Source organism: Drosophila erecta, unplaced genomic scaffold, assembly GCF_003286155.1.
Source record: "Drosophila erecta strain 14021-0224.00,06,07 unplaced genomic scaffold, DereRS2 tig00000055-arrow-pilon, whole genome shotgun sequence".
NCBI classification, from domain to species: Eukaryota; Metazoa; Arthropoda; class Insecta; order Diptera; family Drosophilidae; genus Drosophila; species Drosophila erecta.
This window is the reverse complement of record NW_020825200.1, coordinates 3696204-3718900: the sequence shown is the minus strand read 5'-3', so window position 1 is coordinate 3718900 and position 22697 is coordinate 3696204. Positions and strand designations below refer to the sequence as shown.

Below are 22697 nucleotides of genomic sequence, written 5' to 3'. Positions count from 1 at the left end.
TGCTTTTGTTGTCGGCGCATTTCAAATAAGCCTAATAATAATGCAATTTATGCCAAGTGGAAGCAGTGCAGACATAGTGAAAGAGACAGAGTGAGAGATAGAGTGAGAGGTGGAGATGGAGAGAAAGGTGCATATCACTAACATTCCTTGAAACTACCAAAAACATTATTTTAACCTTTATACGAAGTTCTAAAAAATTAATTTAAAAAATAGCCTCATAAGTAAAATAATTTCTGTTTTCCTAAATTGTGGACTTCCAGATATTTACTTTCGTATTCCCAGTAGTTCTTCGTGTGGCCTGCTTTCCAGTTGTAGTATTTATGCCGAATTTCCGCGGTTGGAAAATCCCCCAGCTTATTTTCCATCCATTTCGCGTGGCTTGCTCTTGGGGAAAAACCTTTTAGCACCTACGGCAGGCTGCAGCGCAAATCACAACAAGTTGCGGGCAAATCCGAGCACACATTTGGCCAAAACACATGCAACGGCAGGAACTGCGTTTTGGCTTATCAGTTACCGGGCCAAAAAGTGGGCAAACAAGGATCGCGGGATGTGGCTGGGAATATGGGATATGGTATTTCAGATGTGTAAAGTGGGATGCAGGGGACAACACCTCTTTACAGCGTTTCGAGGGTTTTCCAGGTTCAAATTGGTTTGCTTAGGCTCTGCTTGCGGTTGCACTGCAACAAAAATCGCTGGATTTACTATGCATGCCTATGCTAGAAATGTCGCTTTTCGTTCAAAGGCTGACCAGCCAAAACTCGTGATGGCACCTTCATTACTTGGGGCATAGAACTTCTTGCACCGCTTTCTCCCAGTGCACGGCGTTGTAAGAGGTAGTTGTGTGGTAGTTGCGGCGACGTCGGCGGCTTCTTTGGTCAAGTACGTGCGCCACGGACCTCCGTACCGTTATCTCCGATCGATCGGCGAAGGATAAGGATCGCACGCGCTTGTTGTGTGAGTTTGAGTGTGTGCGTGTGTGTGTGTGTGTGTGTGTTTGTGCAAGGAGCAGATAACAAGAAGGTGATAATTGACCGCCCAATTGGCTTGGCAACCAATTACGAGGCTTATCAGCGGCACCGGCAATCGAATCAAACGATCGTCAAAGCGGGCGGGGATCGTCAACGCCGGTGGTCCAAATGCTGGCCAAATGTTCCCCCGCCTGCACTCAGAAAAAATCAGATCACAAACTGAAAGTTGGGAAGCCCATAAGCAACAGTATGCTGCCGGAAAAATAGTTAAAATATTATATTTTCAATTATACAGCAAGAGTGCATCCCAGTAAAACGATCGCTCAAATTCAAACATCTTTAATAAAAATAAGCCTTTCTTATCAGCGTGTTTTTCCCAGTGCAGGAGAGCAACCGCACACCCATTCGCGAGGTGTGAAAAGATCGGGCTGGCTGGTAGGGATATATACAGATATGCACATGTAGTCATGTACCATTTAGCATGCTAAGTAGTGCTTATCAGCGGGGTATACGTTTTATGGGTTGTTTGCCAGGTCGGTGGTTTGGTTCTGCTGCAACTGCCGCACCACAATGTCCTGGTCGTGGGCATGCACCAGCAGAGCCACCTCCAGATTCAGTTGCGCAATGTCCTCCTTCAGCTTGGCGATCGCTTTCCTGATCTGCTGCACCGAACCTGATAAGAAACAAATGGGAGAGGCAATGGGATTGGGATTAGCACCGCATAGCACTGTGGGTGGTTTCCAAAAGGGATCGGGATCTGTGATTTTCTGTTGACCAGAATCGGGGATCTGCGCTGGCAAATAGTCGATGTGCTATCATTGCAGAGCAAATATAACGATTGATATAGATATTTGCTTTCCATGGGAGTGCTAATGCTCTGCTCTTTATAAGCTATACAAATTGCATTGCAAGAATTGCTACCCTGTTATTACGGCTTAATATAAATTCTATAAAATATTATGCATGAGAATATTATATAGAACTTTATACTCACTCCCATCCGACATGGCCTGTCCACGTCGCTCCATTTCCTCCTTCTTGAGGTCCTGCTCCATCATGACCTCGTTGAGCTCCGCGGTCTGCTTCTCCATGTCCTCCTGCAGCTGATTCTGGGCAGACTGGGTGGTGGACAGCTCAATGGATAGCTCCTTGAACTGCTGAATGAGGGGCTTGAGTTCGTTATTCAAATGTTTTTCGCGGCTTTCGATTTTTTCCAAATCGAAAGTGAACTCGCTGTGGAGTTTCTTCAGTTGAGCCTCGGCGGTATCGGAGATTTCCAATATGTTCGTTTTGAAGGTCTCCATCTGACTGATGTGGGTCCTCCAATCGCGGGCGTCAGTTTTGACGAATACTTTCAGTTGGGGCAGCACTCTTTCCAGTTCCAGATGCCACTCCTGATGATCGCTCATGCGGGCATCCAACTCCGGGTTTCGCTCATCCAGGTTGACATCTCCAATGGATTTCTTCTGCGGACGATTCAACCAGTTGAGCTGCCGGAAATTATGCGCCTCCAACTCCATGTCACTATCGTCGCTTAAGGCGGCTGCATTCTGCTCATCCTCCAGTTTCTCCAGTATGATCTCCGCATTGTCCTCCAGATAATCGCCCAGGAACTCCTCCTCCTGGGCGATGTGCAGCTTTTGGTAGCCCACTTGGGCCACCTTGCAGGCTTGCGTGGAGAGTACATCCAGGACCGACAGACAAATGGGTCCCGCTCCGCGTATCAGCTTATTGGGCTGGAAATCCACTGGGACATCCTGCAAAAGGGGGGATAGTATATCGGAAAATAATCTAAAAATGCAGCATAGGATCGATACTCACAATCTCGCCAAGCATTTTAATGATATTGGCGGCCACAGTGTTGGGATCATCGTACTCCTGTGGCCGCTCCATATCCTTTCCGAGTTTCTTGCATAGCCACCAGCATATTAAGGTAAACATATAGAATTGCTCTCCGGGATTTGTGGCCTTCACGAAATAGAAACGCGACAGCGGTTTCAGTTTGAATTCCCTAAGCAAATGCTTTTCGTAGTTGAGTAACTTTAATTTTTCCAGTAAGTCATCGGATTGAAAGTTTTGCAGCTGCTGTGACTTTTCCTGTCCATCATCTTGCTGCATTTTATAGCTCTTATTTTGTGTTTTTTTAATAAAACCGTGTGAAGTGCGATCCAGCTGTTTGGAAAAACAAAATAGTAGCCAAGGTAACGATATGTGGGTAAACACACTTAACGCATGCGTCCTGGCTTGTAGCTTTTTTCTTTATATTTATTATCAGCTTTTAAAGGTTAACTTATTTTATTATCAGCATACTTTTCATTTAATTTTATGCGTTAAATATTTAAATATGCGTTGAATTACCGAAAGAGGGCGGCACGTTCAAGTCGTTAACATGTGCTTCAAACAACTTACTTTGCTGCTGCGCTAATAGCAGCTTGCTGTAGTAAAGTAGCAGAGACAGCAGTAATATTTAAAGTTAAATCAGCAATAGTTAAACAATGTTGTCTTAAATTGGCGAGAAATTTTAGTTCACATTTATTAAAAATGCACCTACCTTCCGGCAGATGGCGCCACCTGTTTATGCAACAGCACGTTAACTTGCGCTCACCAGCACAAGACGCTCTGTTATATGTTATCGATCAACACTGAGAGCAATCAATTGCGATAATTTTCACAGTAACATATCGATATTTCGATTGACGGTTGAAAAATATAAAAAATTGGCGTCCTTTTAAGCAAAACAAATGTACAAAAACTTGAACCTGAACACGCTAAGCGTGGATGACATCGTGGAGGAGTACAAGCTGCTGCACGATCGCCACCAGCATCTCAAAGATCAAAGTGAAAAGGATGCGCAAAAGATTTATGAGCTGAAAAGGAATTTGGACACCGCCCTCGCCGCCGAATCGTATTTGACCCAGGAACTGGAGCAACTGAGTAGCCAGCCGGTGGCCAGCAACTCTGAGGGGAATTCCCAGGAACTGGAGGAACTGCGTCGAAAGTTCAAGACCCTCAAGGAGGAACAGGATGGCCTGCAGCAAGATTACGACGCCAAGGTGGAGGAGACCCAAGCACTGAAGGATAAGCTGGCCGCTGCTGAAAAGGAACTGGCGGATAAGACCGCCTCCAGGTCAAATGATCTCCACGATGACTGTTCGGCCCGTTTGAATGCCCTGGAACTGGAAAACTGCGAGCTGATGCAAAAACTGGCGGAGTACGAGGATTTGCGCGTCGAAAACACCCTGGCGGTGGCTGAAAGAGAGGTAGAAATATCCCTCATAAGTAGCTGACAACTAAATCAATTAAATAATTCCCCGAATTTCCAGAAAACCATAGAATGTCTGAAAGATCGGGTGAGCTGCATGGAACAGAATCTGAACTGCAAGCGGGATGAACTGGAGGAGAAGCTGCAATTGCTGGAGAGCTGCCAGGAGCAGCTGGTGGATGCGAATGCCAAGATAGCACTGCTCAATTCCGCCCCTGAAAACAATGGTAGTTTAGGAAAACATGGCACCTTAGAACTAGGTCTTAAACTGTTTATTGTACTATTTTTAAAGATCGCAAGGGCAACTCTCTGTTCGCCGAGGTGGACGACCAAAGGCAAGCGATGAAGCAGATCCTGGCGGCCCAGAAAAAGAGCTATCTGGAAATGAAGAAGACCTTCACGGACAACCAGTTTGAGATCAGACGTCTCAAGCGGGAAAACGTGGCCATGCACACGGAGCTGCAGGCCTGCAGCACAATCTTTTGCAGTGCGGACAAGACTTATCAAAGTGAGTAATCCATATCCACTAGTCTGTTGTAAACACTATTAATATTACCCATTTTCTACAGATAAACTGAATGAGCGCATCCGGCAGCTGATGGCTGCCAACGACAGCCTGGAACAACAGCTAAATATCTCCCAGGAGCGGCTGCGCCAGATGGCCAGCGAGAAGTCGGTCACCTGGCTGGACTCGATGCTGGATTTCTGCAAGTATGAGTTGCCCCTCTTGGTCGACACCGCGCTGGCATCGCTTGGCAATAAGTTGCTAAGCCTCACCAGCTACGGCCTGTTCTTGCTGACCAGTTAGGTAGCCTCCACACCCCTAATACCTAATCCTCATCCCCATTTAGACGCGAAACGGACGAGCTGAAGGCGCAGCTGCACAGCATGCGCATCCAAAAGGCCGGACTGGAGGAGCGAATGCGATCCGTCCAGCAGGAAATGGCACGGTATATGCACTCTGTCCTTACTTTCTTTTCGAAAACTAATTTATTTATATTTTTAGCTGGCGCTTTGAGTCCCTCAAATCCCGCTGTGTGCTCATTGACCGCGAAAATCTGCTGACGGAACATAAGATCAGTTTCAAGCCCATGCAGGCCATGGAGTTCAACATCAAGGAGGCGGAACTCAAATCTGCGTTGCCTCGCATTGTCAGTGTAGCCGCACAATCTCCCTTATCATCAGCTCTCTTCCATTCTCCAAAAACATCTTTTAAATCGGCTACAGAAACCACAACCAAGTCTCTTCCAACTGCAGCTGAAATTATTGTTCTTGATACGCCCTTAAAAGACGTCAAACAGGAATTGGTGGAGCCTCTTAGTCATGAATTAAAGCCAGCACTAAAAGACACATCCGTAAAAGTCGAACAGGAACTAGAAGAATCCGCAAGCAATACTGAAAGACCTATTAGGACAATTATGGGTGTTAAAATAAAGCGGGATATCGATTTAAACTTGGAACAGAAAGACGCGGTTGATGTCAAAGAGGAGTTGGAAGCTCCAGAACTAATTCCCAAACCGCAGGCGAAAGGCACTCCAGTCAAAGACAAAAATGATAAAGTAGCACTTCAAATGAACATCCACCAAGATGATAAAGAAGAAACGGATCTGAGTATCAAGGAAACCCCAGTCAAACCTTTGATGAAGGGTACCCCAGTTAAGCAACGACTAGGAGGCATAAAAGTGAAGTCCAACGAAGAATTGCTGGGTGCAAGACTGCCTGGCATACTAACGCCTGCTAAGCCGCAGCGCAAGGGCACTCCAGTGAAGCTCATAAAGTTGGAAATGGAAACTGAAGACAGTGGCGAAGAGGCGTCCAAGGAATCTCCCATCAAGCCAGATGGCACTTTGATCGTTGAAATGCTGGACAGTCCCTCGCCACAAAAGCCTCAGCGCAAAGGAACTCCTGTGAGAATTCCCGTCAGCAAAAACTCGAACGAAAACTTGCGTTCCATCCTCAGCAAAAAACGGCAAGTCTTCGCCGAAGATGCGCAAAAGGCGGTGAAGTTTAGCGCAGACGATCCCATTGTCCACAATTTAAGTCCGCTTGAGAGAGGTCGAACTGGGGAAACCACCAAGGAAAATGACAAGCCAAAAGAGATTGTAGATAACCAGGACGCAAAACCCACAATTATGAAACCAAACATCATTCGGCGTATTGTCGTGAGCTCCCGTAAACCAACTATGAAATGATTGCATGATTCCGAAAGGAAATTTAAAATCGAACTTAGACTTAGAAAAACATAACAATTAATTACAACGCAGGGCACAGCAAATCATTTTTACTTTCGTTAATCCTAAAAGCATTACTATTATTACACTACGAACTAAAAACTTAGCAATAAAAACAAAAGAACAGATTATTAATACAGTCGCGCTTCTTATATAAACTACATTGTGTGCAATCCGCATGCAACTTTACAAGAAGTGTCATACGGAGTTCCGAGTTCCTTATGACACTTACTACTTAAGTACGATCCTTCTTGTTGACCCACGAATGCCAATGTGTTCTCTATTGAAGTATTTAAGGACAACTGCAAGTAAATGTAGGAATTATATAGGAAACAACTATACCAATGATGGATTCTACCTAGGAAGCATCTCTCAGTTCGTCCAGTTTCGGCACCTCCTCCACAAACGACAGATGATCGTAGATGGGGCCCGTAGGGCAGGGAGTCGCGGTAGGCACCTCATCCGCATCCACGTTCTCATCCGCCTGCTCCTTGATCTCTGCGTAAAGTTGATAGGGCAGCTCAGCTGGTAGGGACTCGTAGGTGACATGATGGGTCCTCGAGCAGGTGGATTCTCTGTGACCCGTGCAATTGCAAATCGAGGTACCTCCACTCACGGGAGTCTCGTATCCATCCGGCAATTCGGTTTCCAAGTCCACTGGGGTACAGGAACCGCCATTAGCAATGGGATAGCGCACTATATCCACGTGGTCCACAAATCTGGGCCCGCCGGATGATTTTTCGCCACCAAAACAGGGCAATCCCGACGCGTAATAGGACAAGTGGAAGAGTCTCTCGCAATGCAGGTATAGATATAGCAACAGGAAGAGGAACGCGATACCCAGAGGCAACATAAACACGATTATCAGCGCTAAGGATCGCTGACTTCGGTGCAGTTCTACGGGGTTACCGTACAGGACAGTAAAACTGGAAACATTTCCGTGCGGATGTGGCACGGGAATCGAGGAATCTGTACCATTGGTCCTCACGTGCATGATTCTACGCACCTTGGGCGGTTCTTCCGTAGGCGGTTCCTGAGGTAAACAGCTTAGGCCATTTATATTGATGTGGGATATATACTTGGAGTACTGGAACAGGCGGAAGAGTTGAGGTTGCATGTGCGAGAAATTCAGCATCCACTGGCAGCTCCAAGGATTGCCATCGATGGAAATTCGAAGCTGTGGGTTCCAGTACGGTAAGTCAGCCTTTTCTGTTTCCCGGAAGCTCATCAATTCGTTGGATCTCAGGTCTATGTGGTGAATGCTTGCTGGGGAAATCAAGCCCAATTGGAAGAGGGACAATGAATGGAAGTGGTTTTGCTGCAGGTGGAGACTACGAAGACTGGTGGTCCTATAAAACCAGGTGAAGTTCAAGTGCTCCAACTTATTTCGGCTCAAATCCAAGGTCAACAGGGTGCTTGGCCCATCATAAAAGCTAATGTTCAACGAGGATATGGCATTGCCACTTAGATTTAGATAAATAATGTCCAAATTGTGTGCTGGTTGCAAAGCAAATTCTTTCAGCTGGCAATTCGTAATGGACACGTTAACCAGCTTCGCTATGCCTTCAGTCAAGTGCAGAACTCCTGGTTGGATGGGCGTATCCTCGATTATCAGATCAGTTAAATTTTCTGGTAAGAATATTAAAAATGCGTCCTTAATCTTTTCTATATTTCGCAAGCTAAGCTTTTTCAGCTCCTGCAGCTGCATTAGAATTCCACTATCCTGCAGCACCAAATCCTGTTCGTCCTGTATTATAAGTTCTTCCATGTCAGCACTGCCAAAGTACTCTAGGTACCTCAATGAGTTGTGCTGCAAGTGGAGCGTCTTAAGATGCGGCAAGTCCTGGAAAGTATCTCCACTCAATGTGCCCAATTCGTTGTATCTGAAAGATACTGCAGTGAGGTTGGGGATCAGCGCTCCTGCGCAGCTAAGCTTCAGGGTGGCATCGCCCACAAAGCGCTGGATCTCGAGACTTTCCAGATCCACACAATTGTCCAGGTACTCCAAGCCATAACTAAATATACCCAAGGGAGGTGTTCGATAACCATCCAGCGAAACATGCCTCTTTCCGGCCACTCTTTGGGCGCCCAAATCGAAGTAATTCAACTCCCTGGTACTGTTTTCACTGCAATCTATTGCCAAAGGCAGCCCAAAATCGTTTTGACTCCTTTCCGTTGCAGATGTCATATAGACCGTTGCCCGAATGACGCAAGCCGTTGGCAACGATATTGATTCGTTGGCGGAAGACATCGCATCGCCAGCTGCCCGCACGTGTGACAAAATCAGCGATACGACAACGAGGAAGACGCACTGCGTCATCGTCTCCGAAAAATGCGAGCTGCCCATCGGAGCGTGTCACCGAGAATCCGCTAAACTAAGCTCATCCGTGTCCGTCCGACCCGTGTGCGAAATTCAAACTGAGCGACCCTCACATTGGAAAATTCAAACTGAAAAGGCGAAACACCTTTGGCTTCATTTCAATATAATGCTCCCCGCTGGCCATCTCCGAACACTTGCTACCCTCTGCTCCTAACTGGCGAGGTATGCTGAGTTCTTCCAGCTTTTGCCAGAACTTGATTAGGAAAAAGGCTGTTTTCAGAAATAGATTTAATAGAATTGCTAAATATATTTTGTTCCTAGGATTTGCTCAACTTATATGTAGAATATAGGGTATATATTTTTGTATAAATTATTTTAATAGATATAGCAGGTACGATTTATTCGCTAACTGGACCTGAGCAATTCAACTTGTTTTAATATTAAAAATTATTTCTGAGAGAATCTTTTGTTTATATTTAGACCGTTCTCTTCTCTCGGTTTCTCCGCAGAAGAATGCTTCCTATTCTCTGCGCAGTGCACATTTCTTTCTTTATTTCAGCTTTCATCACCCCCACTTTCCTGCCTCTCAATTCCACAGACGCCCCCAAAAACCAGCCGATTTCAAACACTTTTCGCACAAAATCACACTCCAAAGTGGTTGGGGCAAATGTGTACATATGTATCCTTATATACAATACCCGATCGATGGGAAAATTATCGGCAAGTGAGTTTCTTGGAAACGTATTGTTTACATTGATATTTTAATTGGCAATTGTTGGCTGCGTACTTCGGCTTGGAATGAGATCACAAAATTCCAAATTAGCCGCAAATGTTGTATAAAATAAGAGGAAAAGTCACCAACGGTGTAAGCACCATAGTTATGGAAAAGCAAGGTATTACAATTTTTGTAATACCTTCAACGAAAGTAAAAGGACTGGTTTTAATCAGTTTTCCCACAATATTTATCTGATTATATAGAACTTTTGGCAGCTCAAAACCCTGTAAAGCTGCGTTACTCACGTTCTTATTGTTCATAACTTGCCTTCATAATGTCATTAAACAAGATAAAAACAAGATATAATGCTATAGTCGAGTTTCCCGACTACAAGATACCCGTTACTCAGCTAGTGGAAGAACTTCAGCTTTGAGACATTTTTTAATTTTTTTGAATTTCTACAACATCATCCCATCAGAAAAATGACAAAAAAATGTTGAAAAAATAAATTTCCAAATTTGAATGCAGATTTTTAGAGAATTGCTCCAGAAACATTTAGAGGTATGCCACTTCAAATTCCGATTAAGATAAGTTGAGTTATGGACTTTTGAAGTCTTGGGTCATTTTTGAATTTCTTTAACATCACACACCAGAAAAATGACAAAAAAATGTTGAAAAAATAAATTTCCAAATTTGAATGCAGATTTTTAGAGAATTGCTCCAGAAACATTTAGAGGTATGCCACTTCGCATTCCGATTAAGATAAGTTGAGTTATGGACTTTTGAACTTCAGTCTTGGGTCATTTTTGAATTTCTATAACATCACACACCAGAAAAATGACAAAAAAATGTTGAAAAAATAAATTTCCAAATTTGAATGCAGATTTTTAGAGAATTGCTCCAGAAACATTTAGAGGTATGCCACTTCAAATTCCGATTAAGATAAGTTGAGTTATGGACTTTTGAACTTCAGTCTTGGGTCATTTTTGAATTTCTATAACATCACACACCAGAAAAATGACAAAAAAATGTTGAAAAAATAAATTTCCAAATTTGAATGCAGATTTTTAGAGAATTGCTCCAGAAACATTTAGAGGTATGCCACTTCGCATTCCGATTAAGATAAGTTGAGTTATGGACTTTTGAACTTCAGTCTTGGGACATTTTTGAATTTCTACAACATCATTCCATCAAAAAAATTACAAAAAAATTTTGAAAAAATAAATTTTCAAATTTGAATGCAGATTTTTAGAGAATTGATCCAGAAACATTTTGAGGTATGCCACATCAAAATCCGATTAAGATAAGTTGAGTTATGGACTTTTGAACTTCAGTCTTGGGTCATTTTTGAATTTCTATAACATCACACACCAGAAAAATGACAAAAAAATGTTGAAAAAATAAATTTCCAAATTTGAATGCAGATTTTTAGAGAATTGCTCCAGAAACATTTAGAGGTATGCCACTTCGCATTCCGATTAAGATAAGTTGAGTTATGGACTTTTGAACTTCAGTCTTGGGTCATTTTTGAATTTCTATAACATCACACACCAGAAAAATGACAAAAAAATGTTGAAAAAATAAATTTCCAAATTTGAATGCAGATTTTTAGAGAATTGCTCCAGAAACATTTAGAGGTATGCCACTTCGCATTCCGATTAAGATAAGTTGAGTTATGGACTTTTGAACTTCAGTCTTGGGTCATTTTTGAATTTCTATAACATCACACACCAGAAAAATGACAAAAAAATGTTGAAAAAATAAATTTCCAAATTTGAATGCAGATTTTTAGAGAATTGCTCCAGAAACATTTAGAGGTATGCCACTTCAAAATCCGATTAAGATAAGTTGAGTTATGGACTTTTGAACTTCAGTCTTGGGTCATTTTTGAATTTCTATAACATCACACACCAGAAAAATGACAAAAAAATGTTGAAAAAATAAATTTCCAAATTTGAATGCAGATTTTTAGAGAATTGCTCCAGAAACATTTAGAGGTATGCCACTTCAAATTCCGATTAAGATAAGTTGAGTTATGGACTTTTGAACTTCAGTCTTGGGTCATTTTTGAATTTCTATAACATCACACACCAGAAAAATGACAAAAAAATGTTGAAAAAATAAATTTCCAAATTTGAATGCAGATTTTTAGAGAATTGCTCCAGAAACATTTAGAGGTATGCCACTTCGCATTCCGATTAAGATAAGTTGAGTTATGGAATTTTGAACTTCAGTCTTGGGTCATTTTTGAATTTCTATAACATCACACACCAGAAAAATGACAAAAAAATGTTGAAAAAATAAATTTCCAAATTTGAATGCAGATTTTTAGAGAATTGCTCCAGAAACATTTAGAGGTATGCCACTTCAAATTCCGATTAAGATAAGTTGAGTTATGGACTTTTGAACTTCAGTCTTGGGTCATTTTTGAATTTCTATAACATCACACACCAGAAAAATGACAAAAAATTGTTGAAAAAATAAATTTCCAAATTTGAATGCAGATTTTTAGAGAATTGCTCCAGAAACATTTAGAGGTATGCCACTTCGCATTCCGATTAAGATAAGTTGAGTTATGGACTTTTGAACTTCAGTCTTGGGTCATTTTTGAATTTCTATAACATCACACACCAGAAAAATGACAAAAAAATGTTGAAAAAATAAATTTCCAAATTTGAATGCAGATTTTTAGAGAATTGCTCCAGAAACATTTAGAGGTATGCCACTTCGCATTCCGATTAAGATAAGTTGAGTTATGGACTTTTGAACTTCAGTCTTGGGTCATTTTTGAATTTCTATAACATCACACACCAGAAAAATGACAAAAAAATGTTGAAAAAATAAATTTCCAAATTTGAATGCAGATTTTTAGAGAATTGCTCCAGAAACATTTAGAGGTATGCCACTTCAAATTCCGATTAAGATAAGTTGAGTTATGGACTTTTGAACTTCAGTCTTGGGTCATTTTTGAATTTCTATAACATCACACACCAGAAAAATGACAAAAAAATGTTGAAAAAATAAATTTCCAAATTTGAATGCAGATTTTTAGAGAATTGCTCCAGAAACATTTAGAGGTATGCCACATCAAAATCCGATTAAGATAAGTTGAGTTATGGACTTTAGAATTTCAGTCTTGGGACATTTTTGAATTTCTACAACTGATGTTTTCCCATCAGAAAAAATTACAAAAAAATTTTGAAAAAATAAATTTTCAAATTTGAATGTAGATTTTTAGAGAATTGCTCCAGAAACATTTAGAGGTATGCCACTTCAAATTCCGATTAAGATAAGTTGAGTTATGGACTTTAGAACTTTAGTCTTGTGACATTTTAAAATTTCTACAACATCTTCCCACCAGAAAAATGACAAAAAAATGTTGAAAAAATAAATTTTCAAATTTGAATGTAGATTTTTAGAGAATTGCTCCAGAAACATTTAGAGGTATGCCACATCAAAATCCGATTAAGATAAGTTGAGTTATAGACTTTAGAATGTTCAAAAAAAAAAATGTTCAACATGACAGACGACCGGACATACGGGCATGGCCAGATCGACTTAGCTATTGATCCTGATCAATAATATATATACTTTATATGGGCGGAAAGGTTTCTTCTGCCTGTTACATATTTTTCAACGAATCTAGTTTACCCTTTTACTCTACGAGTAACGGGTATAATAATAAAAGTTAAAGATGGTATTCGCGGTGATAAGGAACATATGAACTCATCTTGTGTACACTCACCATGTGTGTACGATTAATTCCATTTAGTAGTAATGGAGTAGAACTCATCTTAACGCAGTCGTTGTTTTCCTTTGGAGCTTCTGAAATCACGGATGCTAATGTAGCATAATTTTGGTGGAGTAATTCTTATACTTCAACTCAATACGCGTATAGAATAATAATTCTTGGAGCCATGAAATTGTTCTGGGCACTCCTGCTCATATCGGGTGTGCACCGAATAAATGCTATATGTCGAGAATCCATCCACCTGGAACACGGATCGGTAGAAAAATTAAATGGATCTATACTTTTTCTTTGCGATCAAGGATATTCTTTACAAGGATCGAAGGTGTTCACCTGCGATCGCGGTATTCCGCGAGGGAAAAAACCATTTTGTGCTAGTAGGTGTATATAACAAAAATAAACAATTTTACTATAAATTGCTAGATGTTCATAAAAGTAAGTAAAAGTTAGTTTACGTAATACGTACTTTCAGAGAGCGGTTGCCAGGAATACAAACAAATTGAGAACGGCTTTGTTTTAAATTCCCCTATGAAAGCTAAAATCACCTGTTCGGATGGCTATGGGGTCGTTGGAAATCGCATTGCCTACTGCAATGGCGAAAGGTGGAGAACCCAGTTGGGATCGTGTGTGCTGAGAAGCCCGACATGGAATGACTCCTGTGATTTTGAGAGCGAGGATATGTGCGGTTGGACAGCGGAGCTGAGCTTCTGGGGAACCTGGAGACGGGTCAGTGCGTTGGCCAACTTCCACTCAGAAAAAACGGGTCCCCAACAGGATCACACATTCCAAAACCACTCCGACGGACACTACGTCCGTATGGAGACGGAAAGCGATGCCTTTGGGCGCTACCACTTCCTATCGCCACCATATCCCAAGGAGCTCAGTTTGAGTCCCGCCTGCTTTCAGTTCCACTACTTCATGTTCGGCAGTGGAGTCGGTAGCCTGTTGGTGTCCATCAAACCCGCTTCGGTGACCATAGGAAACATGTTTAGCACGAACAAGTGAGTTGTTCACCAATTATGACAGGCAATTGCTCATCATACAGTTCTTATCTATTTTAAAACACTAGTTTATAGTTTGCCTTATGAAACAGCATGATTTCCTTGCCCCTACAGCTCCATTAAATTCGAGATGACTGGATCGCAGGGCGCCAGGTGGCTGGAACACACGATTGCCATCAATGCGATGGATGAGGACTTCCAAGTGGTCTTCACCGCCACGGATGCGAGGTCCCAATACGGAGACATTGCCATCGACGACGTGAAGCTCATGACGGGCAAGGAATGTGAGGTGAGTGCGCAGACCCCCGCCACAGATCCACCAGAGGAACCAGCAAGAGAATCGGATATCAGGGAAGAGCCACTGGACTACCAAATGGCGGACTGCAGTGGTCGTTGTGGTCAAGTCCTTGTCTCAGGAAGGTACATCAATGAAGGCTGTGGATGCCAAGAATCGTGTCTTGCGAGCGGCGATTGTTGCCTAAATTATGTCATGAAGTGCCATACAGATCTGTTCTTATCTCCGTATAATGAAACCGCCTTCTGGAGGCTTTGGAAGCTTTGGAGCAGACATAGTATTGTGCCTGTCGCACCTAAGTAAATTATTATATGGCAAGTGCCCCAAAGCATTTAACCCAATCATTAAAATTACGTTTAAAAATGGTGACGAGTTTACATAATCATTGGAGTGAAATAATTGGGGCCTGGTTAGGGGCTGATGATGTCCAGGCAACTTGATGGCATAGTCCAAGTGCTGGGAGCAGTACCTTCAAGTTGCCTGGACAGCTGATGAGCCCAATCTACAGTCCCGATCGCTACTTAGATCGTGGCCTTCAGCGTTCGGGGAGCACCAAATCGCCCGTTGCTGGATCCCTGGGACAGCGGATTGATCCTGATCAGACTGGGTCGATGGGAACCACCAGATGTCAAGTGTGAAATGCCAGCGGACCCACTGCCACTGCAACCGATGCCCGGAGCACCCTGATTCGTCATGGAGTAGATGTGCCGGCGAAGAACCCTAATGTGCTTCTGTGAGACCTCGAAGTTGTGGACCAGGGTGTGGAGCTGCGTCTGGAGCTCAGCTATAAGACTGTCCCGTTCCTGGATCAAGCTGGACGTGGAGTTTTGGCTCCTACTCAGCTTCAGTTCGAGGTCGTAGATCTTCTTCTGCAGATCCCTGCGCTGCTTTTCGCTCTGCTCGCGATGGCGGGATAGTTGTCTCTTACTGCTCGCCTGGAGCTGCTCCAGCTGATCCTTCATGGTGGACAGCTCCTGCGTGAGTTTCCGCTTCTCCGTCTTCAAGGCCGAGTTGTAGTTCTTGAAGATCTTCAAATCCCTCTCGGCTGCCTTCAGCCTGTTGATGGTGACCAGCTTTCTGCGGCCCAGTTCATCTATCTTGACCTTCAGCTGCATGGCTTCCTGTTGGAGGGCATGAAGCTTATCCGCCAGCAGACAATTTTCCCGCATTACCGTCTCGTACTTGGAGTGCTCGTCCCGCATCAGCTTCGGCAAATGGGAGACACTCCTCAGCTTGGTGTCTATCTTGGATCGCAGACTGTCTATGTCGTGGTAAATGCTCGACTCCAACTGCTTGTTATTCACGTGCAGCTTCTCGATCTCCTGCTTCTGGGTGCTCATGATGTCCTGGGCCTTCACACACCGTGTGTGGTAGTCGGCGATCCTCTCCTGCTGCTGCCGAATGAGCGTCCGAAACTGGACTTGCTCGCTCTTCAGGCCCTTGATGGTGGTCAGGAGCTGACTTAGGTCTCCAGAGTCCCTGTTCCTGTCTCTGTCCCTGCCGCGATCTCGTTCGTGCTTGTACTTGTGGTCCTGATTAAGGAAGAGGGCATTGCAAAGCGGTAACTATTACTGGTTTCGGGAATACTGATTAGGAATCCTACCTGTGAGGTGTTGATCACATCCTTCAGCACACTGTAGACGTCCTTGAAGGATGCGGGCTCCCTCTCACGATCGTCCTGCTCCAAGGATCTTTTAGTGCGCTTCACGTGACGGTTCGCCAGTGTTTCCACTATACGACTGTCAAAAACGCTGTTCACCTGCGATGGAAGATCGTCCTTGTGTTGATGGTGCTTCGGCTGATGAGTTGTCCTTGCGGATGCGTATTTCTTCGCATTGATTTCGTCACAGGAACTATGGACAGATAGCACGGTCATGAAACTGGTATTGCTGCGCAGGATTTGGGGGCTCCTTCGTCGGATGGTCGTTTGCGAGGTGACACTACTGGCCGAGCTATAGAAACCATCTGGATCGGCCTCACTTCCCAAATCCATTTGCGAGGCTTGCTTCCTGCTGGACACGAACTGCTTGTGCTTCTGCTGCATCTCGCACAGCTCATAGTTGATTTTCATGTACTTCTCCTCCAGATCCTTGGTGCTTTCGTTGTAGTCCTTGAGCTCCTGCTTGTACTTGCAGAGCTCCTCCTTCAGCTTGCTGCCAATGGCTTCCGAGCTCGGCAGCCTCCGCTTCGCGGCCTGACCCTTTCTGTAATCTTCCGGCTCTCCATCACTCATGATTAAATTGACCTCCTTACCTTCCCTGCTGCTCCTGGGTAATTTCGCTATGCTGGGACTACAGTGCTCCCCGAAGCCCAAGCTGCTGGCACTTCTCGTATCCTGTACTTTGTCTGCACTTTTCTGTCTGGAGATGCTGACATAGCTACTCTTTTCCTCTGCCCGATCTTCGTTCTTCTCATCCAACGCGAAATCCAGTCCCATCGAGGTTTTACTAGATGATGTTCCTCGGCGATTTTGTGGACGGAATCCAAGTGATCGTTGTCTTGGGGCTAATGGTCGCCTGGATGGCTTTAACATCTACGAAAATTTAGCCTATTTGGTTAAAGTTTCACTTGTGTAATTTTTTGCACTGTTTTTGGCGAACAGAGAATTTTTTTAAAAGCCTTATGACACATTCAATTCCCAAAAATATGAATTTTACGTAGAACGTGACGAAAATAATTTGATAGAAAATTGGTTCTTACGCCTACTCATATACTCACATTTTCCTTCTGGAAATTATCGCTGTTCCCTCCAATTTTATTTTTAACGTGCCTAATGTTTAAATAATACATTGCCAACGAACGTCACAGTTTATATATTTAAAATATTCCTATGGATTACTTTTTATCTTTCCCATTTCAATACTTGTAAATTAGTTATGTTTTTTAACATATTTTGTTTTATTAATTATTATTCATCAATTATTAAGAATTATTTTTTAAGATATACCATTTCCTTTAAGCTGCACTGTGTTTTGATTTTGAACCAATTCAAGTAGCGGCAGTAGTAAATATAATTATTTGTTTCGCCAAATAAATGCCTCGCTACACATTCCTCCCTAAGGACACTCCCTTGCCCATCCTGGGAGCGAGGACTCCGCCACTCAAAGTCGATGAAGCAGCTCCTGGTGCCCAATCCAGTGCTCCGGGATCCTTCGTTCGCCTCTCCCAAGTCGGAGCAGGCCATTTCAAATCTGTTGCCAACTGTCCAGGCCGAGTGTCCGCTGAACTTTCAGTTCATTTTATTCGATCACGAAGAAAACAACGGATCGTCCCAAAACTTTCGAAATTTTTCAGAGTATGTGTTAACGTTTTCACAGAACATAAGTAGCCTAAAATCGTTAGTATTTCTAGCCAAATATAAAAATAAAAAAAAATTTTATTCACACAATTTTTGGCCAAATCGGTTAGTGAACATAAATCGCGATGGCAGAGAATACGGAGTACACCGATGAGGGCGGCGAGTTCGAGGACGATGAGAACCTGTACATTGGGGAGCAGCACATGATGGAGGAGGGGCCCGATGAGGACCTCTTCTCCAAGCTGGGCGAGTCCTCCGACGATCCCGAGCAGAAGCGCATGTACATGGAGTACCTGGCGCTGATCAAGGAGATCGACTGCCAGAACAAGATCATCCAGGACATCAAGGGCAACATCATGGACATGTGCGCCAAGCCCTGCAAGACCCGCAACGAACTGAGGGAGATCAAGCGCTTGAGAATCTGCATGGAGCAGGAGAACATCAAGCTGCACACCATGATGAACAGGGCGGTGCAGCTGCAGAACTTCGGCTCCCATCGGCACTACAAGGAGCTGCCCATGACCACCACCGTGGACGAGGACAACTTGTCCCCGTATATGTGTGGCATAGGACCTTGTGCTCCAGCTGGCAGCGCCACGGATCCCTGCAGCGATGAGCCCAGCTCGTGTGCCAGTGTTTGTGGTGGCGGCGGTGGAGGCGGCGGAGGCCAACGCGATATGGCCGGTCAGGACGACAAGCTGATCTGCGCCCTGCAAAAGGCCATGCAGAAGATGAAGGGTGCCTGTCCGGAGGACAAGAAGATGATCGAGGAGATCGCCTGCGCCATCATGAGCTGCAATAAGCAGCCGGTCTGTGTGCCGGGTCCCTGCCCAAAGCCCTGTCCGCCACCACCCTGTCCAGGTACTTGCCAAGGTCCTTGCCCGGAAAGCAGCAGCAGCAGCATTGCCCCATGTCCTCCACCCTGCCCGTCTAAGCGGAAGGCTCAAAAGGCTCCCTGTCCCCAGCCACAGCCACCTGGCAAGTGCGAGTCCTTGGAGAAACTGAAGCGGCGCATCCAATCCATGCAGACCTCGGTGAAGAAGTTGCTCCAGGAGGTAACCAACCGGGATGCGTCCGAGCCCTGTGACGTCGACGACGATGACGATGAAGGAGAGGAGGACCCCTGCTCCCGGCCATGTCCTCCCAGGCCACCGTGTCCCGAGGATCCTGATCCACTGGTCATCTGCGGCGGAAAGCGGAACACCAAGGCCGACAAGTACGAGAAGATGAAGGAGAACTACACCAGGCTGCTAACCGAATTTCAGCGCAAGGACTGCCAGATGAAGGAGATGCAGAAGCGGATGAAAGGTATTTGTGGTCCCTGTCCATCAAAGGGGGGCGACGGGGATGCCGATGCCGCCGAGCTGAATCTACTTCGATCCCGGGTCAACGAGCTCAAGGAGGAGCAGCTGGAGTTCAAATGCATCATGAAGGAGCAGTCGCAGCAGTTGGAGGATTACCGCAACAAGTACCTGCTGGCCCAGCAGAAGGTCGAGGAGCAGTGCGTCTCCCTGGAGAAGCTGAACATGAACAACAAACGCATCGAACAGCAGATCAACACGGAGGTGAAGGAGATTCGAGCCAAGTTTCAAGAGAAGCTGAACGAGCTGCTGCACTTCCCCAAGCTCCTAGAGAATGAGCAGCTGAAGCTGGCCCAGGTTTGCAAGGAGAAGGACGAGATGCAGACGAAACTGGTGGTGGTCTGCAAGGAGCTGAAGGCCTGCAAGACGCAGATGGAGCAGCAGCCCAACGTCGATGTGCGGCCTCAGCTGGCCCAGTGCCAAATGGAACTGACCCAGGCCAGGAATGAACTGGAGGAGCTCCTGCGACAGCGGGATCTCTTCTGCGAACAGCTCAAGTCCACCCAAGACGATCTGGATACACTGCGAACGGAGTCCGCCAAGATTATAGCCGGCACCAAGGAACGAGCCGAGTTGATCAAGTCCCAGCAGCAGGAGCAGATCAATCGGCTGGAGAAGGAGTTGGCTCAGTGCCGAGCAACTGCCTCGCTGTCGGTCAACGATCGGGAGGCTGTCATCCGCGAGATGCAGGGCCAACTGAACACACTCTCCTACAGCTTCGATGCCGCCCAGAAGCAGATCAAAACGCTGCGCAATCACATCGCATATGTGTCCAACGAAAACTGCTTCCCCGTCAAGTGCTAAATGGGAAAAGATCGGGAACCACTTCGAATTCACAAAGCATTTTAAGCATAAGCCGTATCTGTGATAAGAAATGTAGCATGCGTTCGAAAACCATTCACAAAGCTTGTCATTCAAATCTATTTGTAACTCAAATTTTAAATATTCCAATTGAAATATAAGTAATCTTTCGGCAAATACTGAATATTTTTGTAACTGAGGGGCGCTTCTTACGATATTTACCCTAATCAACAATAGCTTACACTTATCTTGTTCAGCTGCTTATCTGCATTTCAACAGCCTAGTGCTTTTTATGATCTAGATTAAGTAAGATCTAGCACAACTGAGGTTTTTGTTTTGGCGCTCCATAGGAAACAAATAGATATTGCTTTATTCTGGCATTTGAGAGGAACATCTACAAATGGTCGGTTTGTGTACGTTAATGAGGTGCGCTCCTTGCGGCAAATGGCACATTTGAAACAAATCTACAGGGATTTGACGGCCAGTCTCTTCATCTTGGGCGCATTCCTCTTGGCCTGGCGCTTCTGCTCCTTGGCCTCCCAACGGCGCTGCTTCTCTGGATCCTCGTCAGCCAGAATGCGCTCCTTCTCCTGCTTACGCTTATCCTCGCGTCTCTGAGCGGCAGCCTCGGCGCGGGCGGCATGGGTGCTCTTCAAGAACTCCTCCTCCACGCGCTGGCGGTTCTTGTCCGACTTGGCTTTGCCCTGGAATTTGCACAAGTTAATAATAATTCGAAACTAAATAAAATATGCGTATAATTACCTCCTTGGACATGCGATAGGTCTTTAGACGCTCCATCAAATAAAAGATCAACAATAACAACGGCTTAATGGTCTCCATTTCGGCGTGCTTCGGCAAATTGAAGCCGGCGAGGAGCACGGCCTTGGTTTCGGGCTGCTTAAGGGTGCCACCCTCTTCCTGCTGGATGGGCCCACTGAACTGGTCCGAGATGTGCAGGTAATCGATATAGCTTTGGTACTTGTTTAGTGCAGTGATAATACGTGACTCGAGTATGGCGGACGTGGCCTCCGGGATTTCGGAGAGCACGCCAAAGCCGGTGGGCACATTGTAGCGATCCTCCGGCTTGCCGACTAGACTACAGAACTTGCTCTGTTCGCAAAGAGGCGTATTGTTAAATTAGGGCATGGTAACTCGAATTAAAACCTCTTACCAGATCCGTATACTCTTTGAAGACCTTGGTAATGGTCTTTTTGCTACCAACTGCAAATACGAATGCATCCATTACACCGCGTGTCAGTTCAATTTTGATGTGGGCCTGGTCTAGCTGTGGACGCATTAGTCCCGCCACCAAGGATACCAGATCCTGTCGCTTGATCATCTTCAGCTCGACGAGCATGCCCTCGCAGCAGGTTCTACCGGAGCACCAGAGAGTATAAAGGCTCTCACTCTCCTTGATCAGTCCCGGATTCTCGTTCTCCGCCTTGCCATCGTCTCCGACCAGGGCGAAGTTCTCATCCAGCAGGGCTCTGTGGGTACTAAACCAAAGCTGCGCTAAACGCGCGTTCTTGGCCTTTCCCGCAAAGAAGTTGGCGAAGTAGGCCAACAGCCCAGCCACCATGAGCATCTCCATCCAGTAGGAGTCCCAGTGGGTGCGGAAGTGCATTGGGATGTTTGGTATGTTCAGTTTGGGCTCAACTTTTTGGTCGATGGGCGGATCCTTGGAGTCTCCGCCATCGTATCCCTCGAACTCTTCCTCGTCCTGAAAATAAGTGCAAGTGGTTCATGAATATTTCATTTTTGTTGTTGCTATACTTAATTTACAATTACAATCTTTTGGAGAAACCGTGGTTCCTTAAGTGCGAAGGTCAAGTTGTGCATAAAAACATGGTTTCAGTCAAACTTTATAAACTACAACTGGTATCCACGTTACATAAGTTAGTGACTTTCTAAGATTGTAGGTATCTTTTACAGACTTGTAAATGCTCTTTACTTTGAAGAATACCTATATCAAGGTAAGAAAATATCCCCTGTCATTATGGTGAAAGTTGAGATACGTTAATATCTTTATCAGTAACTTTATACCAGTTCCCAATGGAACACTTATGACCAAGTTTCCCGAGAAGGAAACAAACACAAGGCCAACTCAGTGGAGGAAGCCTAGTTACATTTCACTGGGCACGTTCTTGACCAAAGTTCTTAACCCCGTTCTTGACCTCCTTCACAGCGAACAGGCGACTTTGTTTACCTGGAAGTGTTCGAACTCATCGTCATCCTCGACCAGGCCATCCTCTTCCTCGCTCTCCACGTCTTGTGCTTTCTTCCGTGGCTCCTTGGCAGGCGGATCATCGCGGGATTCGCCGTGGCTGGATCCTGCTCCACCGGAGAACGAATCCGCATTCTTGGCCGCGGGCTCCGCGTAAAAGTTGCCGTCGTCGAATTCGGCAAAATCATCACTGTCGTCTTCCTCAAAATCGCTCTCGGACTTTGTGCTGGCGAAGCAGAGGAGCGCCAGGAGCAGGAGGGCAAATACTGGTCGCATCTTGGGGATAGTTCGTTGGTCAATGTAGTCGGTTCACTTAAGTTATAATTTATCTAAATGTCTTAAAACTTTTCACACTAATTAGGAAAAAAAACTAGGTTAAACGATTAGTGTGACAGTGGCGTGCAGGTTGAAAAATAATACGCGTTAGTGCCTTTTAGCTTAAATGCAATTCAGTATTCCCAAAATAACATACG

At 44.7% G+C, this 22697-nt stretch overlaps 7 protein-coding genes across 8 annotated transcripts; 3 read left to right on the top strand and 4 right to left on the bottom strand.

The window, feature by feature from the left end:
* Positions 1-1328: 1328 nt before the first annotated feature.
* Positions 1329-3540, bottom strand: LOC6542875 (intraflagellar transport protein 57 homolog). 2 transcript variants are annotated; one of them, XM_026979116.1, is made up of 4 exons: positions 3520-3540; positions 2790-3140; positions 1963-2725; positions 1329-1641 (listed from the first exon to the last, which is right to left on the bottom strand). In XM_026979116.1, exons 2-4 carry the CDS (start codon positions 3084-3086, stop codon positions 1484-1486), a joined length of 1218 nt encoding a protein of 405 aa, XP_026834917.1. In that variant the 5' UTR covers positions 3087-3140; positions 3520-3540; the 3' UTR covers positions 1329-1483. The 2 variants fall into 2 exon arrangements, with proteins under 2 accessions (XP_026834917.1, XP_001968581.1); XM_001968545.3 differs by lacking the exon at positions 3520-3540 and adding an exon at positions 3378-3495.
* A 70-nt stretch (positions 3541-3610) lies between these two features.
* LOC6541806 (protein Spindly) lies at positions 3611-6600 on the top strand. The gene is made up of 6 exons (XM_001968544.3): positions 3611-4228; positions 4292-4457; positions 4523-4738; positions 4800-4941; positions 5082-5180; positions 5237-6600. Exons 1-6 carry the CDS (start codon positions 3710-3712, stop codon positions 6420-6422), a joined length of 2328 nt encoding a protein of 775 aa, XP_001968580.2. The 5' UTR covers positions 3611-3709; the 3' UTR covers positions 6423-6600.
* A 93-nt stretch (positions 6601-6693) lies between these two features.
* LOC6541588 lies at positions 6694-8913 on the bottom strand. The gene is made up of 2 exons (XM_001968543.3): positions 6820-8913; positions 6694-6763 (listed from the first exon to the last, which is right to left on the bottom strand). Exon 1 carries the CDS (start codon positions 8806-8808, stop codon positions 6820-6822), a length of 1989 nt encoding a protein of 662 aa, XP_001968579.1. The 5' UTR covers positions 8809-8913; the 3' UTR covers positions 6694-6763.
* A 4500-nt stretch (positions 8914-13413) lies between these two features.
* On the top strand, positions 13414-14858 carry LOC6542055 (MAM and LDL-receptor class A domain-containing protein 2). The gene is made up of 3 exons (XM_001968542.2): positions 13414-13621; positions 13717-14245; positions 14360-14858. Exons 1-3 carry the CDS (start codon positions 13414-13416, stop codon positions 14841-14843), a joined length of 1221 nt encoding a protein of 406 aa, XP_001968578.1. The 3' UTR covers positions 14844-14858.
* Positions 14859-14878: 20 nt separating this feature from the next.
* On the bottom strand, positions 14879-17228 carry LOC6542610 (gamma-taxilin). Its single transcript, XM_001968541.3, has 2 exons — positions 16144-17228; positions 14879-16072 (listed from the first exon to the last, which is right to left on the bottom strand). The coding sequence occupies exons 1-2, from the start codon at positions 17071-17073 to the stop codon at positions 15062-15064; spliced, it is 1941 nt and encodes a 646-aa protein (XP_001968577.1). The 5' UTR covers positions 17074-17228; the 3' UTR covers positions 14879-15061.
* Positions 17229-17948: 720 nt separating this feature from the next.
* On the top strand, positions 17949-20179 carry LOC6541828. The gene has a single exon (XM_001968540.3). It carries the CDS (start codon positions 17964-17966, stop codon positions 20001-20003), a length of 2040 nt encoding a protein of 679 aa, XP_001968576.1. The 5' UTR covers positions 17949-17963; the 3' UTR covers positions 20004-20179.
* A 149-nt stretch (positions 20180-20328) lies between these two features.
* Positions 20329-22658, bottom strand: LOC6542892 (coiled-coil domain-containing protein 47). The gene is made up of 4 exons (XM_001968539.3): positions 22207-22658; positions 21172-21720; positions 20763-21110; positions 20329-20704 (listed from the first exon to the last, which is right to left on the bottom strand). The coding sequence occupies exons 1-4, from the start codon at positions 22498-22500 to the stop codon at positions 20465-20467; spliced, it is 1431 nt and encodes a 476-aa protein (XP_001968575.1). The 5' UTR covers positions 22501-22658; the 3' UTR covers positions 20329-20464.
* Positions 22659-22697: the final 39 nt, after the last annotated feature.

What these genes read in the sequence shown, in the direction of transcription:
- LOC6542875 (XM_026979116.1), bottom strand. Translation starts at nt 3,086, where the DNA reads ATGCAGCAAGATGATGGACAGGAAAAGTCACAGCAGCTGCAAAACTTT. An exon ending in TTAAAATGCTTGGCGAGATT is followed by an intron (nt 2,726 to 2,789) that starts GTGAGTATCGAT and finishes CCCCTTTTGCAG; the next exon opens with GATGTCCCAGTGGATTTCCA. An exon ending in ACAGGCCATGTCGGATGGGA is followed by an intron (nt 1,642 to 1,962) that starts GTGAGTATAAAG and finishes GTTTCTTATCAG; the next exon opens with GTTCGGTGCAGCAGATCAGG.
- LOC6541806 (XM_001968544.3), top strand. Translation starts at nt 3,710, where the DNA reads ATGTACAAAAACTTGAACCTGAACACGCTAAGCGTGGATGACATCGTG. An exon ending in TTCCGCCCCTGAAAACAATG is followed by an intron (nt 4,458 to 4,522) that starts GTAGTTTAGGAA and finishes CTATTTTTAAAG; the next exon opens with ATCGCAAGGGCAACTCTCTG. An exon ending in TCGATGCTGGATTTCTGCAA is followed by an intron (nt 4,942 to 5,081) that starts GTATGAGTTGCC and finishes ATCCCCATTTAG; the next exon opens with ACGCGAAACGGACGAGCTGA.
- LOC6541588 (XM_001968543.3), bottom strand. Translation starts at nt 8,808, where the DNA reads ATGGGCAGCTCGCATTTTTCGGAGACGATGACGCAGTGCGTCTTCCTC.
- LOC6542055 (XM_001968542.2), top strand. Translation starts at nt 13,414, where the DNA reads ATGAAATTGTTCTGGGCACTCCTGCTCATATCGGGTGTGCACCGAATA. An exon ending in GAAAAAACCATTTTGTGCTA is followed by an intron (nt 13,622 to 13,716) that starts GTAGGTGTATAT and finishes ACGTACTTTCAG; the next exon opens with AGAGCGGTTGCCAGGAATAC. An exon ending in AACATGTTTAGCACGAACAA is followed by an intron (nt 14,246 to 14,359) that starts GTGAGTTGTTCA and finishes TTGCCCCTACAG; the next exon opens with CTCCATTAAATTCGAGATGA.
- LOC6542610 (XM_001968541.3), bottom strand. Translation starts at nt 17,073, where the DNA reads ATGTTAAAGCCATCCAGGCGACCATTAGCCCCAAGACAACGATCACTT. An exon ending in ATGTGATCAACACCTCACAG is followed by an intron (nt 16,073 to 16,143) that starts GTAGGATTCCTA and finishes TTCCTTAATCAG; the next exon opens with GACCACAAGTACAAGCACGA.
- LOC6541828 (XM_001968540.3), top strand. Translation starts at nt 17,964, where the DNA reads ATGGCAGAGAATACGGAGTACACCGATGAGGGCGGCGAGTTCGAGGAC.
- LOC6542892 (XM_001968539.3), bottom strand. Translation starts at nt 22,500, where the DNA reads ATGCGACCAGTATTTGCCCTCCTGCTCCTGGCGCTCCTCTGCTTCGCC. An exon ending in ATGAGTTCGAACACTTCCAG is followed by an intron (nt 21,721 to 22,206) that starts GTAAACAAAGTC and finishes ACTTATTTTCAG; the next exon opens with GACGAGGAAGAGTTCGAGGG. An exon ending in CCTATCGCATGTCCAAGGAG is followed by an intron (nt 20,705 to 20,762) that starts GTAATTATACGC and finishes TGCAAATTCCAG; the next exon opens with GGCAAAGCCAAGTCGGACAA.